General features: G+C 38.0%; 1 protein-coding gene across 2 annotated transcripts in view; it reads left to right on the top strand.

Annotated features, from left to right (window-relative positions):
• Positions 1 to 16301, top strand: part of dst (dystonin) — a 130676-nt gene that overhangs the window by 72129 nt on the left and 42246 nt on the right. The window contains exons 40-53 of one of the 2 annotated variants that reach the window (XM_038296257.1): positions 704 to 4477; positions 6462 to 6608; positions 6728 to 6946; positions 7028 to 7171; positions 7265 to 7501; positions 9426 to 9578; positions 9664 to 9897; positions 9995 to 10276; positions 11581 to 12126; positions 12299 to 12475; positions 13928 to 14051; positions 15365 to 15573; positions 15658 to 15975; positions 16053 to 16219. In XM_038296257.1, the coding sequence (XP_038152185.1) occupies positions 704 to 4477; positions 6462 to 6608; positions 6728 to 6946; positions 7028 to 7171; positions 7265 to 7501; positions 9426 to 9578; positions 9664 to 9897; positions 9995 to 10276; positions 11581 to 12126; positions 12299 to 12475; positions 13928 to 14051; positions 15365 to 15573; positions 15658 to 15975; positions 16053 to 16219 (6731 nt within the window). The remainder of the gene's footprint in view (positions 1 to 703; positions 4478 to 6461; positions 6609 to 6727; positions 6947 to 7027; positions 7172 to 7264; positions 7502 to 9425; positions 9579 to 9663; positions 9898 to 9994; positions 10277 to 11580; positions 12127 to 12298; positions 12476 to 13927; positions 14052 to 15364; positions 15574 to 15657; positions 15976 to 16052; positions 16220 to 16301) is intronic. The other variant, XM_038296256.1, reaches the window with a different exon arrangement.

Below are 16301 nucleotides of genomic sequence, written 5' to 3'. Positions count from 1 at the left end.
CCGCATTCCCAAACGCATGTTAGCTTTCAGTGTGTTGTTCGTCCCTCTCCAGTTGTAACCTTGTTGCGGTCTTGCCCTTCACGCAAAACCTTAACCCTGTTTGTGTGGCGGTGAGTATGTTTTGTATTTCTAATAGTTTATTGCATTTTTACAAATAATATATATAGTTACTGAAAGTATTCCTATGCCTTTGTAAAAGCAAACTTCAGTGTTTATATTGTGATTTTATGTGATACACCAAAAGACAGTTATGTAAGACTGTGAAATTGGAAGAATTTAAATTTTTTATATAATACATGCAAATACTTGCATGTGGAGCGAAAATATTGCTGATCATCGCCCTTCGTACCCATGGATTTGTGGCAGTATCATGTTGTGGGGATGCTTTTCTTCTTTAGGGAATTCTAAATCAGAGTTAATAAGGAGAATAATAATTATGATAAAAGTATATTAATAGGATAGATTACCCAGTAAAAGTCTACAACTCATTCCGATTAAAACAGTATCCACAGCCAGCTTGCAGATATACGTCATAGTTTTATTGCTTTATCACATAAAATATCCCCCAACCAGTAATGACGTTTCTGGTTGCATTGAGGCAAAATATGAGGAATTTAAAGGAGTAGGAATACTTTTCCAAGACACATTATTAAGAAGTCAAAGTTAATTGTGTAATTTGTAATTTGTAAATTTTTTTTTGCAGGAATTAAAGGCCTCCAATGGGACTTGGAGGGAAACCATGGCAGAAGGGTTGTATCAAGAGTCTTGTGCCGACCTCCAAGACACCCTCCAAAAAAATCACATCCACACATCAGCACTGAACCATTTCCCCCAATATGACTCGTCCAAGTACATACACAGTACACACATCTCCTCTGTGTCCCTGTCTGACATTGCAGCAGTTAGAGAGGCTTGTACTGGTCATGATCTAGTGATGAAGATCATACAGATAAACCAGAGCAGTGAGGGACTGAATATGTCCTACACCGGAGACACTTTGACTGTAGAGAGAGCGTTTCAGTGTGGGTTAATTCCTGCTTCAATTTACGTTGAGATTCTGAAAAGGCAGAATGTTACCAAAGCTGCTGATGGTTTGTCTCTATGTGAGCCTGAAGAGGCGTGTAGACTTGGTGAGGTCGATGGCCTCATTTCAAGATACCTCAATAAAAATGAATCCTTTACTTCAATGAGAGAAATTAACCTTCTGATGTCTGGAAGGGAAGGTTTTGGTGATCAGGGAACCACAATAGGGGTTGATGAATGTTCTGGGAATCTCCACAACAAGGATGAGCTGAGTGTGGATGAAGCAATTCAGTGTGATTTGATGAGCTCTAGCAGCACACTTATTGTGTTAGGACATCAGCAGCAGCTTATGGGACTCACGCTGCCTCTTTCTGAGGAAACTATGTCAAAGTCATTCCAGGGCAGCAATCACATCAGCAACAATGAGTTCACCACCAAACTCTTCAATAATCGAGGAAAAATAGTGGCTTTTTACATTCCAGAGAGCTCAGAGGTTGTAGACATTAACTGCGCTGTCCAAAATGGTCTAATTGACAGCTGCACAGCAGACATTGTGAGATCTGTTGAAATTCCTGATTCACTACCCGAAATGTTTTCATCATGGCTCATGTATAGAAAACTATCGGTGGATGGGTCTCATCATTCGGCAGCTGTTTCTGACCTGATCCTTCCCTTTCCATCAGAGGCAAAGCAGTTATTCATCTCTTACTTGATGATAAACAGTTACGTTGATCCAAGATCAGCTCAGAGGGTTTTGATTCTTGACAGTGAGTCTCAAATCTTTGTTCAAAAGTTTTCTCTCTTTAACTCTATTTATGACACAAAACACGCAGATGTACAAAATTTGTGCTTAAATGATGAAACAGAGGAGATAATGGAGGACATACAGCAGGTTTTTGATCCCTGTGATTTTATCTCCGAAATCAGTGGCGCTATTACCTTTGATGAAAATTCTACAGCTGAGCACGAGATGAGTAATGTAGCCCATCTGGACAATACAGCAGTAAGTTCTGAAAAAACCTCTATCACGACTCTTAAACTGGATTTTATGTTAGAACTCTTAAAGGTTAATGGCACTGAGTCTGATATAAAGGAAGAAACGTTTGCTAATGTCAAACTGGTTGAAAGTGATGAAACAAAAGGTTCACAGTGTAAACCCAGAGAGGGCGAGAGTAGGAGACTAGATGACCCAGTGGTTCAAGACACACCAGTGCTTTCCCCTTTAGGCTCTGCAAAGAGTAGTAATGCTGACTCACCATTTGATTATGAGTCTTCAATAAAATATAATCATGAGATGCTGCATAACTGCAATTCTGAGTCACTGTCCAGAGAACCATCTGGAACTGATATCAGCCGCTCTTACTTATTATGTTCCTCTGATACAATTAAAGGTGAGAATAATACGGTTCATAAAGACCAAATGGGGGAAGAGAGTAATGCTTGTGTCCCCATAAGGTCTCAAAATAATCTATTAGCTATAGAGACAGTACCAGAGCTACGTAGCACACAAGAGAATATCAGTGCATTTGGACCAGATGAAGACACATTTTCAGATCTAAAACACACAGAAATGTATCAAACAGTACAGAAGGACTCTTTTAAGTCTGATTGTGCTGTTAGTTTGAATAAGACACTGGAATCTGGATTAACTGAGACTCAATCAGGTGCTTTAAAGCTCACAACCTGCTCATCTCAAGAAAACATAACTTTCGAAAACTTGGACGGGCATAATGTGAGTTCTATTCCCATTTACACAGCTGAAAACATTCAGCTGCCGTTGAAGAGAGAAGAGGCTGACGTGGTCCTTGATTCACCAAAAGAGAAGGACAATAAAGGTGCAGAGGATGTAGATAAAGAAGGAACTGCCCCAGCAATGAGTAATCACGGTGTTCATGAGGCCAAGATTATTTCACCCTCATTTTTAATGAATGTTTCTGCAGACTCTGTTTTTCATTCAGAAAAACTGCCTTTGATGGCTGAAGACCATGATTCACAGGTTTCATTCAACGGGCCTATGACAGATGGAACAGATGTCTGCAGTATTGTTAAAGAGAACACTGCTCCTATAAACGCGTTGGGTTTGATTAGTCTAAGTGACATCAGTGCTGACTCAGAAAGCAGTTCTCAGCATGTATCTTCTCCATTTTCCTCTCATAAATCTAACAGTCAGCCAATAGATGATCTTCTCATTGCCGGATGCGATTCCCTAAAGGGAACTCATGCTGTTAGTGAGAGGGATTTAGGGACATCTGTATCACTTCACTCTGATTTCCCTTCAGAAACAGAGAAAGACATGAACAATGTTTGCTCAGGTTTAAACAGTGAGCCATCTCAGCCTCTACAGCATTTAGTATCTTGGAATTCAATTAAAAGTGAGTCAATTTTACCTTCAGATGGTGGCGCTAACAGTGACCTAGAACATTCAGATGATGAGAGCTCGAATGCATCACCTCACCTAGCTGAGCCTCATTCAAAATGTGATTTTAGCACTGAATCTCAACCTCTTTGCAGTCAAAGGTCTCAGGAAGATAGTGACTTTTCTTATGACAGACCTGCACAACCAACAGGCTCTTTCCCTCAATTAGCCGTTTCGGTCGGTGAACGGAATACAAGAAACGCTCCCAGTCATGACTTTGATGTGGAAGATCCAGTGATGACACATAAAGATGTGTTGGAGTCAAACAGTAGTGGTCAAAATGAAGTGAATGTTAGGCCTTTCCCAGAGAGCCAGCATAAGGACATACTGGTGGTCGCCAACAAGGATGCAGAGATTTCTATATCAAAGCTAGAAATGATTGATAATGGTGTGGATTTATCGTGTTTAAATCAACCAAGTGAGAAATCAAACATTCACCTTGGACTTCCTGAAATCGAAGAATTGGGATCTGATACCAAATCAGAGCAAGCTGCTGATCTTTCTAATAGCAACACAACTCCCTCTTCCTGCCATCCAGATCAGTCTATATTTTATAAGGCTGTAAAGGTTTTCATAGATGAGGAGAAGCAAATTGATGATAATCTACAATTCTCAGAAAAAGACAGCTTTCAGGGACTCAAAGGGAACATGGATGGGATAATTCAAAACACTACAACATCAGACAACAGCCCCACCAGGAACTCTGAGCTGACATGTACGGAAGATGAGGCCTGTACAATCAAAGAACAAGAAGATCCTTCCAATATTCAGCAGCAGCTCCTGCAGCTTTTTGAGACTGTCTCTTTGAGCCAGAACTTTTCAGTCCTCCAAGAAATGGTGGAAAGTCTGAGTAGCGCTCTGGGGGGTGACAGTCAGGAAGATCGACTACGTCAACTGGAGAGCATCAAAGAGGAGAGCTCAGAAGGAGAAGAAGATTCTGATATCTGTGATCCTGCTGAAGACCTTCCCCACCCGGCCACTCTGAGGTCCAGCAACTTGGAAAAAGCTATGTATAAAGCTGAAGAAGTCAAAACTCAGGTACTTTTTCTTTATTAAGCTACATTTTGAAAATTTTCAGGTATTGCTTTGTGATTATATGCAAGAAATAAAAACCCGATATAATCTGCACTGAACACATTCTTAAGTCTTCTAGTGATTCTTAAGAAGATTCTTCTCTTTGTAAGTCTTCAGTGATTCCCAATCAGGGGTACTTGTACGCCTAGTGGTCCTCAAGTGCATTGCAAGGGGTACATGAAAATATTTAATTTCTTAGGTACTAAAATAAAATAGGGCTGGGATCTGTTTTGCTTTGTGAGGACCCAATCCAAAAATTAAACAAGCTTTTATCAACCAAAAAGTAAGATTATTATATGAGTTCACCTTTAGCTTTGACATACCGGTACATCAAAACCAAGGAGAGGAACTAAATAAAAAATCTAATTTAGTACTCTGACTAATTTTGGTTCTGTATTTTGTTCCCCATTCATCAAGTTTTTTACAGGTTTATAATATGATTTTATTTTGTATTTATTGGGATTCCTTACTAACCTCTGGGCAACATATTAATGTTTTTTATTTGAAATGGAAAGCATAAAATGTCTTAAGAATTAAATGCTCAAATTAAAAGATTAAGTAAAATATTTTTTTTTTTTTTTTATTATCATTCATTGTACATTACACTTTTGGACAGTCATCAATACTTTTGACTGAGAGGGGGACTCATGGTAAAATAAAATGCCAAAATGGGTACACAAGACAAAAAAGGTTGGGAAACACTGGTCTAAAACATTCACATTTAGATTATGGTCTGTAGTTGATTGGATTATTTAATCCTTAAAATGCTTTGATCTAAAATTCCCTCCAGCTCTGGTTGTATCTTTAAAGTTGTGGCTCTGCTACAGAATGAAATCCTGCTCCTGTTTAAAACCATTTACAGCAGATCAAAAATGTTCGTCCACTATCGGTCTGCAGTAATGTCCTTTTAATCTTCTCATAAACTCTACATAGATGTTCCCTGTAGCTGTTAAAGAAAAGCATACCTAAACCATGTTGCGGTCACTTGTGTTGCCCTTCACACTTTTAGAATATGTTTAGAATATTCACACCTACAAATGCCCTTTGCTTCCCCTCATAAGGCAAGGCAAGATTATTTATAGAGCACATTTCAATGGCAAGACAATATACTTACAGTGCTGTACGTAAAAAAAAAAGAAATATGTTGCAGGGGCATAGAGGCAAAACAAATAGAATAAAAAAGACATTAAAATAAGAGAAATTTATAAAGAAAATATCAAATGATTTATACATTTTTTGGTTAAGAAAAAGGACTGGAAACTTTACCAATGCATAGATAGCACAGACAAAAGCCACTAAACATATACTTTTATAAATCTCAGTTTGAAGCAACTGAGGGTTACAGCTCTTTTAAAGCTTTCTGCAGATTTATTTTAGATTAATGTAGCATAAGAACTAAATGCGTCTTCCCCATGCTTGGTTCTTGTTTTAGGTTTACAAAGTAGTTGATAAACTGACAGAAGCTCTGTAATTTATTTTGGACCTACGAAGGCCTATGGACATATCTTTGTAGTAATCTAGGTCCTGCTGATACATTAGTCTTTTAGTCCTAGAGATGTTCTTTAAGTGACAGAAGGCTGACTGTTTTACTGTCTTCATGTGCTCCTGCAGGTTCCGGTATAGGCAATGTATGTTTTCACAAATGTAGAGTTTTTGAGTCCACCACAAAAACTGATTTAGAGTCTGATTTTCTACATTTCTACATTTTCTGTAGATTTAGGGTCTGGTAGGTTTTTCTAGCTATATTAACTGAGGCTTTGTGCTAAGTTTTGAACGGTTTTGACTTGGTTAAAAAGTCTTACTTCAGTTTTGTAAGTTTTGTCCAAACAAATGTAAAAATGTCCTTTCTTAAGTGACAAAATAAAAGAAGTGTGAACTTTTTTTTTCTCTTTCATCATTTGTCCTTTTTCATTGTATGTATAAAACATAATTTTCACCTTTTTCCCACTTGTTTTCCATCCAGGATTACTTGGAGTGCGTTGGCAGACTGCAGGATCATGCTGATGTCTTAGAAGATGTAAAAAAAGACCTTTTGATGCAGCCACCAATGGTGAACAACCTAGAAGGTCTGCAGATCCAACTAGAGGAATGTCAGGTGAGGCATAAATATAGTTACTTTTAGATAACCAAAAGTTTGTATTGTTATTATGGTGACTTTATTTGATAAATTAATGTTGTATGATTGGTTTGTTGACCTCAAGTCTTTTCTTCCAGTCTTTACAGGCTGAAGTTTCCAGACTGGGTGATGCCCTAACTGCAGATTTGAAAAAAGCTGAACGGCTTCTAAACTCTGCTAATAATGAACTAATTCCCATACAAATTAAACAAGATTTGGACTACACATATCGGCTATTGGAGTCAAATTTAGCAGATGTCTCCCAAATGTGTGCAGAAAGGAGAAGCCTCATAGTAGATGTTATGAAAGAAGAGAAGGTCTGTGTAACACAGAAAGCAAAATCAGGCAACACCCAAACATCAAGCTTCTGACAACTCTTACTCTTTTGTATATTTCAGTTACAATTGGAATCCAGATACCAGAAGCATTTGAGTGATCTTCATAAATTAACAGGGATCATTCAGAACAACTCTGAGGTTTGGGATATGGACATGTCGACATGTGATTTAGACAGACTGAAGCATTTAAGTCAGCTGAACACGGTACCTTTTGTAATCTTCTAATAAGGTTCAATTAAGTCATTACTGAAAAAAAACAACAAAAAAACATACTTTGTTTTTCTTCCTCATCTTTAGGACACAGAGAATCTTCTGTCAAAAGAAACCAGGCTCAGTTTGGAGGATGCCACATTTGACATCCAGTGCTTCATTTCTGAGCATGCTCAGTTTCTGAGCCCAGCTCAGTGCAGTTACCTCCTTAAGTTCCTCACCAGCACACAGCGAGCATTCAGGGAGCAGACAGAAAAGCTTGCTACACAGAGGACTGTCTTAGATGCCCTGCTGGAGGCTAAAGGGAAGGAGAAGCAGGAAGAGGTCTGCTGTAGGAACTAGCTATTAGAAAAATGAATAAAATGAAGAGTAAAATATTTAATAGAAACTGAATGCAGTGCTTTACAACCATTTAAAGCTGTCGCAAACATCACATTTAAATCAATACGTTATAGCAGAGAAACATCTAAAAACACACTTATACATATACTTTACTGAAACAAAACACAAATCTTAGAATCAACGGATTTCTCCTGCCATTATTTTTTTTTCTGACAATAAACAAACTTTTATTATTTAGAAAATTCTGCCAGAGATAGATATGACTATTTCAGTTTTAATATTAGTGATTTAACAATCTATAAAAAAAAAACTGAGTGAAAGTAATGGACAGAAATACAAACAATATATTTATATAGTATTATCCTGGATGGCCGTTAATAACACTAACATATATGTTATAATTCAGTAGTATCATACACATGTTTATCTTTATGGCAGCTTCAGACTCTCCAGGCAGTAATGGAAAGGTGTTGTAAGAGCATTATGGCAAGTCACTGCATTCAGTTTTTTTAATCCTTTGATTTTGAGTATGTGCATGCATCTGTTTGAGTCTACTTGTAAATGCTTCTGCCCCTTACTAGTAAAGTTGGATATAAACAAATATATTTGTGCTCTATGTAGATTTCAAAGGACATACAGGTTGAGAAAAGGATAGAGACAAAGATAATCATTAAGCCTTAGTTCCTTTATAAAAACATCATCAAAAACAGCTTTTCCCTAAGGGAAAAGCTAAAAGCAGCCTTTTAAATTAGTTCAAAATAAAATGTGCGCATATACCTCATTCAATAGTCCCTTAGTCTAGGGCAGGGGTCTGCAACCTTTCATATCCAAAGAGCCATTTTGCCCAGAGTACGACCAAATAAAAGTTGTTTAGAGCCGCAAAATTTTTCTAGAAAACCTTTTTTTTTATGTGGTATAGGAAATTAGTTGTTGCCATCTCAAACAATCAATTCATATATTCTTAATGTTAAAACGTATAATTTTTTTAAGCTAATTCATAGAAAAATGTCTCTTAAATTATATTTCTGGTTCTTTTAATCTCATTCTTTTCAATCTTATAAAAAACGCTAAAGCTATTGATACCGGTATATATTATAGTAAATTATTTAGCTCTTTATATAAATTTTTGCCACTATTAAGAGCCGCTGGAGAGGGTCCAAAGAGCCATATGTGGCTCCGGAGCCGCAGGTTGCAGACCCCTGGTCTAGGGTAACTTTCCTATACTTTTTGCAAAACTAAACACAAAAGATTTATTTTTAGCTTAAGCCGAGCATAACACACAGTTATTATCATACTCAGATTCAGATTTATTTGCTTATTGAATAAATAAATTAAAGGTTAACCCTTTAAAAAAGAAGGCCACAACATAATTGGATTGTAGCGTGTACAATATGCCTTTAATTTCGACTCTAATTTGTTGTTTTTCATTTCCTTTGTCATTGTTTGTTGGGTTTTCTGTGTTGTGCTTTACTTTAACAGTTTTCTTATGGGGGTTGGAGCGACTTCATTCCTCTTTAACCATTGCATGCATTAATGCACATCCACTGTCTCTGACTAACCTCTGTGCTGCTTGTATTCCACAGGCCCCAAGACTCCAAACGGACTAAATACTTCATTGGAAACTTTTTAACAAACACCAAACAACTGAAAACTGCACACACATCACAGAAATGTCTTCTTTGACTTAATAGCATATGAAAAGACAAAGAGGCACATCTGAAACAGCATGTTTACAGCATAATGCATTTAGGTTATACTTTGCATGTTAAGGCTGGGTGCCCAAATGGTTTTCCTCTCTTTGTCAAATTATACAGTTTGTTTTGAAGAAAATGTTCTACCTCTCAATTGTTTATTCCTTTAAGTGGAGATAGTACCTTAAAATGTTTTCTTTCTTTCTTTCTGCCAGTCTTTATTGGAGAAGCACAAGGAGTTCACAGAAAAGCTAGAGGAAGTGTGTGATAATCTCACTTTGACTGAAAACCGACTGATTGGTCACCAGCAGCAGGCTGATACCGCTGAGAGCGTCACACATCTCCAACAGTACCAGCATGAGCACCAGGTTTGATCTTGTCACATTTAGATCATTAATGAATTAACCAAAAATCACAAATCTGTCTGTAACTGATCAACCGTGTTCGATCTAGGCTCTGCAGAAAGATGTATTGATGAATGCCAGTGCTTTAAATGAGGTAATCATTAGCACTGAGAAGTTTCTGGAGGAGAATCGCAGCAAGCTGACACCAGCTAAGATTGCAATGATAGAGAGGAAGCTGGAGGAGGCAAAAAGCAAAGCTGAGCTCATGAACGAGCGAGCAGAGGAGTCCAGGAAGGATTTGGAGAAAGTCGTAACAACGGCCATAAAACAGGAAAGCGAAAAGGTTCATGTTCCTTTCCCGTCCGCTGTCTGTAATAAAGGAAATCTAAATATATTAGACAGGAAATTAACCCTGCTAATGTGTGGTCTTTTTGATGCAGGCAGCAGCTGTGGAACAGCTGGAAGAAAGTAAAAGCAAAATTGATGGTCTTCTTGACTGGATATCCAACATCGGCAATGAAAATATGAGCAGTCTGGATCAGACGGACCATATAAGTAAAGAGAATGGAAACCCACCAGGGGAGGCCTCAGCCAAAACACTGATAGATGATGATGATGCCAATGGAAATGCTTTACAAACCTCTGGAAAAGATCTTGGCAGTAACACCAAAGAGGAGAACACAGCATCCCTGGACCTTGACAGGCAGTATGACCGGGTCAAGGTAAATTTGTTCTAAAAATGGGACTATTTGTAACACTTTCCAGTCAAGTTCACCTCCCATAGACACTTAAAACCCTTTTGACAAAATATAAAACATATGGTCAGGGTTTATGTGACTTTTATGAAATGGACAGCTTACAACAAGAAATGAATTGCAGAAATAGATGAAATCATAGTTGTGAAGAATCATAAAACTCTCAGACTACATTTTTTATACTGTTCATGCAAAAGAAGATTTACAGTGCCCTGTATTGCAAATTGGGGATTTTACGTGAAGATTTCTAAAATGATTTACTCACAAATTAAAAAAGACTGTGGTTAAAAAATATATTCAGCCCTACTTACCTAGATATTTCCTGAATATTCTCCAGTTCAACTGATTGCCTTCATTCATCAGTTGGCAGAATGGCAAGACATGTTGCCAAAAATTTTAGTTCTCAAGTTTGAAGTCTTTGGTCTACATGCAAAACAATGTACTAGAGATGAACTGATCTCATTTTTTCAGATCTGATCCGATACCTGAGCTGATTGTATCTGCTGACATCCAATGCTGATCTGATTCAACTTTTGCATTAATGAACCATATATCTTGCTTTATGAGTGAAGGGTTTCGCCTTGACATATACAATATTAGAATAGGGAACAAATTAACAGATATAAATGTACTTTATATTATTTATAAAAAACAAAGCATACATAAGCAGCAAATAGAAATAAATAACATTTATTTGTTATGTGCAATGAATTAGATCTCTGATATCAGATTGGTGAAAAAAATTGTCAATATTGGAGCCAATACCCAATCCAGGTATCGGATCCGTGCATCTCTACAACATACAGTACGTGTAAGATGGTGAAGCATGGTGAAGGCCCTATGCTATGAAATGTGCTAAAGGCTCCAGTGTACCACTGCAACACACAACCAGAGCTACAGTGGTACAGATTAGCTATTTTGTAAGAATGGAATTCCTTGGGTGTGCAGGTGGTGCAGTGGTTAGTGCGCATGAACCATGTACGGAGGCCTTAGTCCTCGATGCGGCTGACCCGGGTTTGAATCCGGCCTGTGGTCCTTTGCCACATGTCTCTCTCCCTCTCTCATACCCTGTCTCTTGTCAGCCTATTGTCAGAAAAACGAGCCACTAGTGCCATAAAAAAAAAAAAAAATTAACAGGTAGACATACTGTGTAAACAAGAGACCAGCAAATGCATGTGTCTGAATAAAAATGCATTCCCAAGTGTTCAGGAGAGTGACTGAATCCATAAATAATAGCTTGAATAAGTCTTTTCTACTTCTCTTTCTCATAGGCCCACCATCAGAAAATCCTGTCCCAGCAGCAGGATCTGGTCATGGCCACCCAGTCCGCTCAGGCCTTGCTTGAAAAACAAGCAAATATGTTGTCTCCTGAGGAAAAGGACAGACTTCAGAAGAACATCCAAGACCTAAAGGAGCGCTATGAAACTTCCCTGACTCAGGCTGAACAACAGATGAAGCAGGTGCAGACAGTTCAGGAGGAGCTAAAGAAATTCAATGACTGTGAGGAATTTGAAGACTGGTTAAAACAGGCTGACGTGGAGATTAAAGAGCTGGGTGCTCCTGCAGGCTCCCTTAATATTCTGAGTGATAAACTTCAGAAACAGAAGATTTTCTCAGAGGATGTCATTTCCCACAAGGGAGACCTTCGGTTCATCACAATGTCAGGACAGAAGGTGCTTGATGTTGCTAAAACCTGTGAATCGGCTGATGCTGGATCTAAGAACACTTTACTACACGTGGACACTTCAGGGACCTGTTCTGCTGTCAGGGAAAAATTGGATTCCGCAGCCACTCAATACAAAACGCTGCATTCACAGGTATTTCACTTTAATGGCTGTTGGTTGCAGTGACATAAAACTGCCAGTGGGTGGTAACATTTCCCTGTAATCCGTTCATTCACATTGGATTATATAATTTAATGTGAATCTACTCATATTATCTAATTATTAATCTGATTATTATCTTTTTTTGATGTATTCACCTTTTTAGTGCAATCTGCTTGGCAACAACCTAAGAGAAGTGGTTGACAAGTACAAAAAGTATGATGATTCAGGTACAGATCTTCTTAAGTGGCTGAACGTCTCTGAAGAGGAGGCCAGAAATCAGCAGTCAGAAGCCATCGCAGCTGATCCAAAAAGCCTGCAGAAACAGCTGGAAGACACCAAGGCAAGAAATATGGTTAAACCCTACCTCAGAAGTAAAAAATAGAACATATTTTTTAAGCTTTTAGCCTTTTATTTTAGTGAATTACTGTGTACGTGTTCTAAGTGTTATTTATTTATTTTAAGTTAAACCTAAGGTTATTTCCTCCTGTGACCTTGTTTTTAATTTTAGTTAAAAATACATTTCTAGCAGTACTCGAGTTGAGGGGGGATGAGGGGGGATAGCATCCCCCTTCTTAAAAAAAGAATCATAAAAATCATCCCCCTTCTTAAATGACCATCCCCCTCATACCTTCCACTGTGACATTTTATTACTGAATGTGAAAAAAATCCTACTATATACAGTATTAACAGTAATGGCAATAGTATTGCCTTTTCAAAATGTGGTGGGCTGTGAGATTACGAGTAGCCTGAGCAAACTAAATAAAACTGAAGAAGTGGCCTACCATGACTAGGAAGCTGATCCCAGTGGGAAATTTGTCCTCTGTATTTGTCCCTAACTATGTAGGGGCAGTGATAGCCATGCCAATCCAGGGATTGTCTGCAGTTCTACTGTAAGATGCCTTGGTCAAGGTCAACGACCAGCGTGTCTGACATTTAACAACCATACCTTGAATATTGCTTTAGGTTAATAGACTATAGTAATTAGGCTATGTATGCTTCTAAAAAAAAAAATCCACCATCCCCCCACCATCTTTTTTATATAAGTTACTCTAAATACATTCTTATTTAGAAGTAATACATGCTTAGCTGAAAGCATTAACTGGGTTGTAAAATCATACTACAATAGCCTTGTCTTACCATATACAGTGTTTTCACCAACTTAACTCTGTCAAAGCTATTTCTTGCTCAGTGTTTTCACCTTTAGACCCATATATAAATAGATTTAACTATGCTTATTTGAAGCTTAGACACTCCAGAACAGGCTGACAAAGCTGTCTGACTTGAAACTTTTGGCCTCAGTTAGCCTGAGAATTCTCCGTAGGGAAAAGGTGAATTATAACAGATATGCTCTGATAAGAGAAGGCTGTAAGCCCAGCAGCGAGTGTAGGACTTTGAGAGGTCAGAACTAAATGTGTTCCTCATTGAAACACACGGGTCTAAAACATGATCTTAACTTTTTAAATACAAATGTATGTATACACATTTCTCGTTGAGCACTACTTAACAAAGGTGATCTTTAAAGCTACAGAGTTCCTCTTTCTAGTTGAAAAACTCTGGCAAATACAAACAGATGATTATTTTATATGATATTTTAACATTTCTTTTAGTTTTGAATGTATTTAATAAAACAGCCTTTAAATTTTACATTTCTTATTTGAAAATGTTTTTGAGACTAGCATGATTTAAAGAACTAAATATTTTTAGTCAGCAGTTTTCATGTAATTACAATAATAAAAAAAGTGAGGTTGTGTATTCATTTTTTTCTGATTTGTCCTTTTTTACTAATCCCCAGGCTTTACAGAGTCAGATGATGGAGCACCAGACGGCTGTTGACACGTTACGTAAAACAGCTGAATCATTAGTGACATCAGAAGGAAACCTCCTTAGCAACCAGGATGAGATACAGGAGACAGTAGGTGAGCAAATTCAGATGGGTGTGCATAAAACATCAAATCCTAATCTGAAATCTCAAAGTTTTAAATCAGCTGTTGAAAATTGGCATGTTTTAAAATAACAAAATGGAAACTTTTCAAAAAGTGAAAAGATTTTTATATTTTTGTGTGCAGCTTGGACTCAACATGTAGCATTCACTTTTTGCTATTTATAATTTGGCTAGTACCTACTTCACATATCAGATATCTGATACAAAAAGTCAAGCAACTGACCCATGTTGATCCGTATCAAACGACTTGGCAAGCAACCAGTCACTTCTGATTTAACAAACTAAAACAACTCTGCTTACATTTGATAAACATGGCGATGCACTGGTGAGAGAGATTCGGAAGGGACAAAAGAACGAAAAAATAAAGCACACTACGCACTGGCTTCCTTATATGTTGCTCTCCATTGTTTACTTTCCTGATTTCTGGTGTAATGACACACAGCACTGCGGGGACAGAGGCCATGCAGTTTGTAAGAGGTGGGGTTAGACCAAGTTTTTTTGCCAGTGGGAAGGGAGCCAAATGCCAATAGTTAGCGGCTGAACCTATGTTTGAAAAACACACATTAACCTGACATTTTCAGTGGGGAAAAAGGCTGTTAAGCCAAAAATTCAGCCTTTAAGGAAGAGTGCCTGGATGAACTCCGATGTTTGATGAAAGCCATAGCAAATGCTGTTTTTGTAGTTTTTCCATTAGCCATGATAAATCAAAGAAACATGTGATAGAAGCCAGGTGCTCTGGTCAGATGAGACTTAAAATGAAATTATGGAAAGTTCATGTCACATCACCCCGAATACACCTTCCCCACTTTAGGGCATGGTTGTGGCAGTATTATATTGTGCAGATTGTTTATTGTTTTCTCTATTTAAGCCTCAGAAAGGGCATTGAGCGAGAACTTTTACGTGTTTTAGAGTTAATTTCATGCATTACACCAAGCAATAGCACACCAGACTCCATTCATCTCATCAAGTCATCATGTTAAGACTAGACTAACTTGATGAGGTGACTGGAGTCTGGTGTGCTGTTGCTTGGTTGGAAAGAAAACCTGCAGCCACACGGCCCTTTCTGGAACCAGTTTGACATCCCTGCATTACACAACAAAACACAGTTCTATCAAGGATAGGTCAACAAGCGATAATGCAACTAAACAGCTGCAGATTACGACAGTGAATTTTGACATTAACAAAATTCCTACTCAGAGACTAAAAGAGAGGCATCGTCTTCAGTTTAAAGCTATGTTTGCAGCTCTTAAAACAACAAACAAGCTGCTTTGAATTGCTCTTTTGCAGATGATATTGTGGAGCGCTATGACAACCTTTCCAAGTCTGTAAGTGATCGAAATGAAAAATTACAAATCACTCTGACCCGTTCGATGAGTGTGCAGGATGGGTTGGATGAGATGATAGGATGGATGGAGGGAGTGGAGGCAAGTGTAAAGGAGAAAGACAAAGTATTCTTGGATGCTTCCTGTATTGGGGAAATGCTTAGTAGAGAAGCAGTAAGTTTTCTTTTCATCATCCCATTTTATTTTACAATATATCTGTCTGTAACCACTTTATGTAAACAATACATTTTGTATTAGGCTTTAGAGCAGGACATAGCGAGCCGCCAGAGTAGCATCTCTGCAATCAAAGCCAAAGTCGAGAAGTTTGTGGAAACGGCAGATCCCTCTACTGCGCAGCTTCTGCAGTCAAAGATGGACGCTCTCTCAAAGCGCTTCTCTGATGCCTGTGACAAACATAAACAGAAAGTTTCCCAACTGGAGCAGCTGAAAGAAAAGGTGGAAGAGTTTGACGAAATCAAAGACAAAATCCAGCAGTTTGTCATGAAGCGTTCACAAGAGCTGCATGAAACAGACGGACCTGGGAAAACGTTTGGCGAACTGTCTCAGCAAATGCAGGTGAGAGTGACATTCATTTTTTGTAATATCTTTGGCGTTTAATCTTCATGACTAAACTTAAGTTTGTTTTTCACTAGACCATTAAAGCAGAGATGGCTGAACATGCCAATGATATGGAGAGGCTGCAGACTCTCTGTAGGGAACTATGTGAAATAAGCCCGGATGGAAACAAAGCTCAACTTCAGAGCAAGATTGAAAATGTCTCAAATGTTTTTCGATCCTTCAAAGACGCAGTCAAAGAAAAGTAAGTGAAGTAAAAGAATATCTTAGCATTTTACAGCACATAAATGCTAATTTTGTGTTGCCAGAATGGCCGTGAAGAATAC

Source organism: Cyprinodon tularosa, unplaced genomic scaffold (genome assembly GCF_016077235.1).
Source record: "Cyprinodon tularosa strain WSP-4 unplaced genomic scaffold, ASM1607723v1 ctg37, whole genome shotgun sequence".
In the NCBI taxonomy this organism is placed as follows: Eukaryota; Metazoa; Chordata; class Actinopteri; order Cyprinodontiformes; family Cyprinodontidae; genus Cyprinodon; species Cyprinodon tularosa.
Note: the sequence above shows the minus strand (reverse complement) of the source record. Positions and strands in the feature narration are given on the sequence as shown.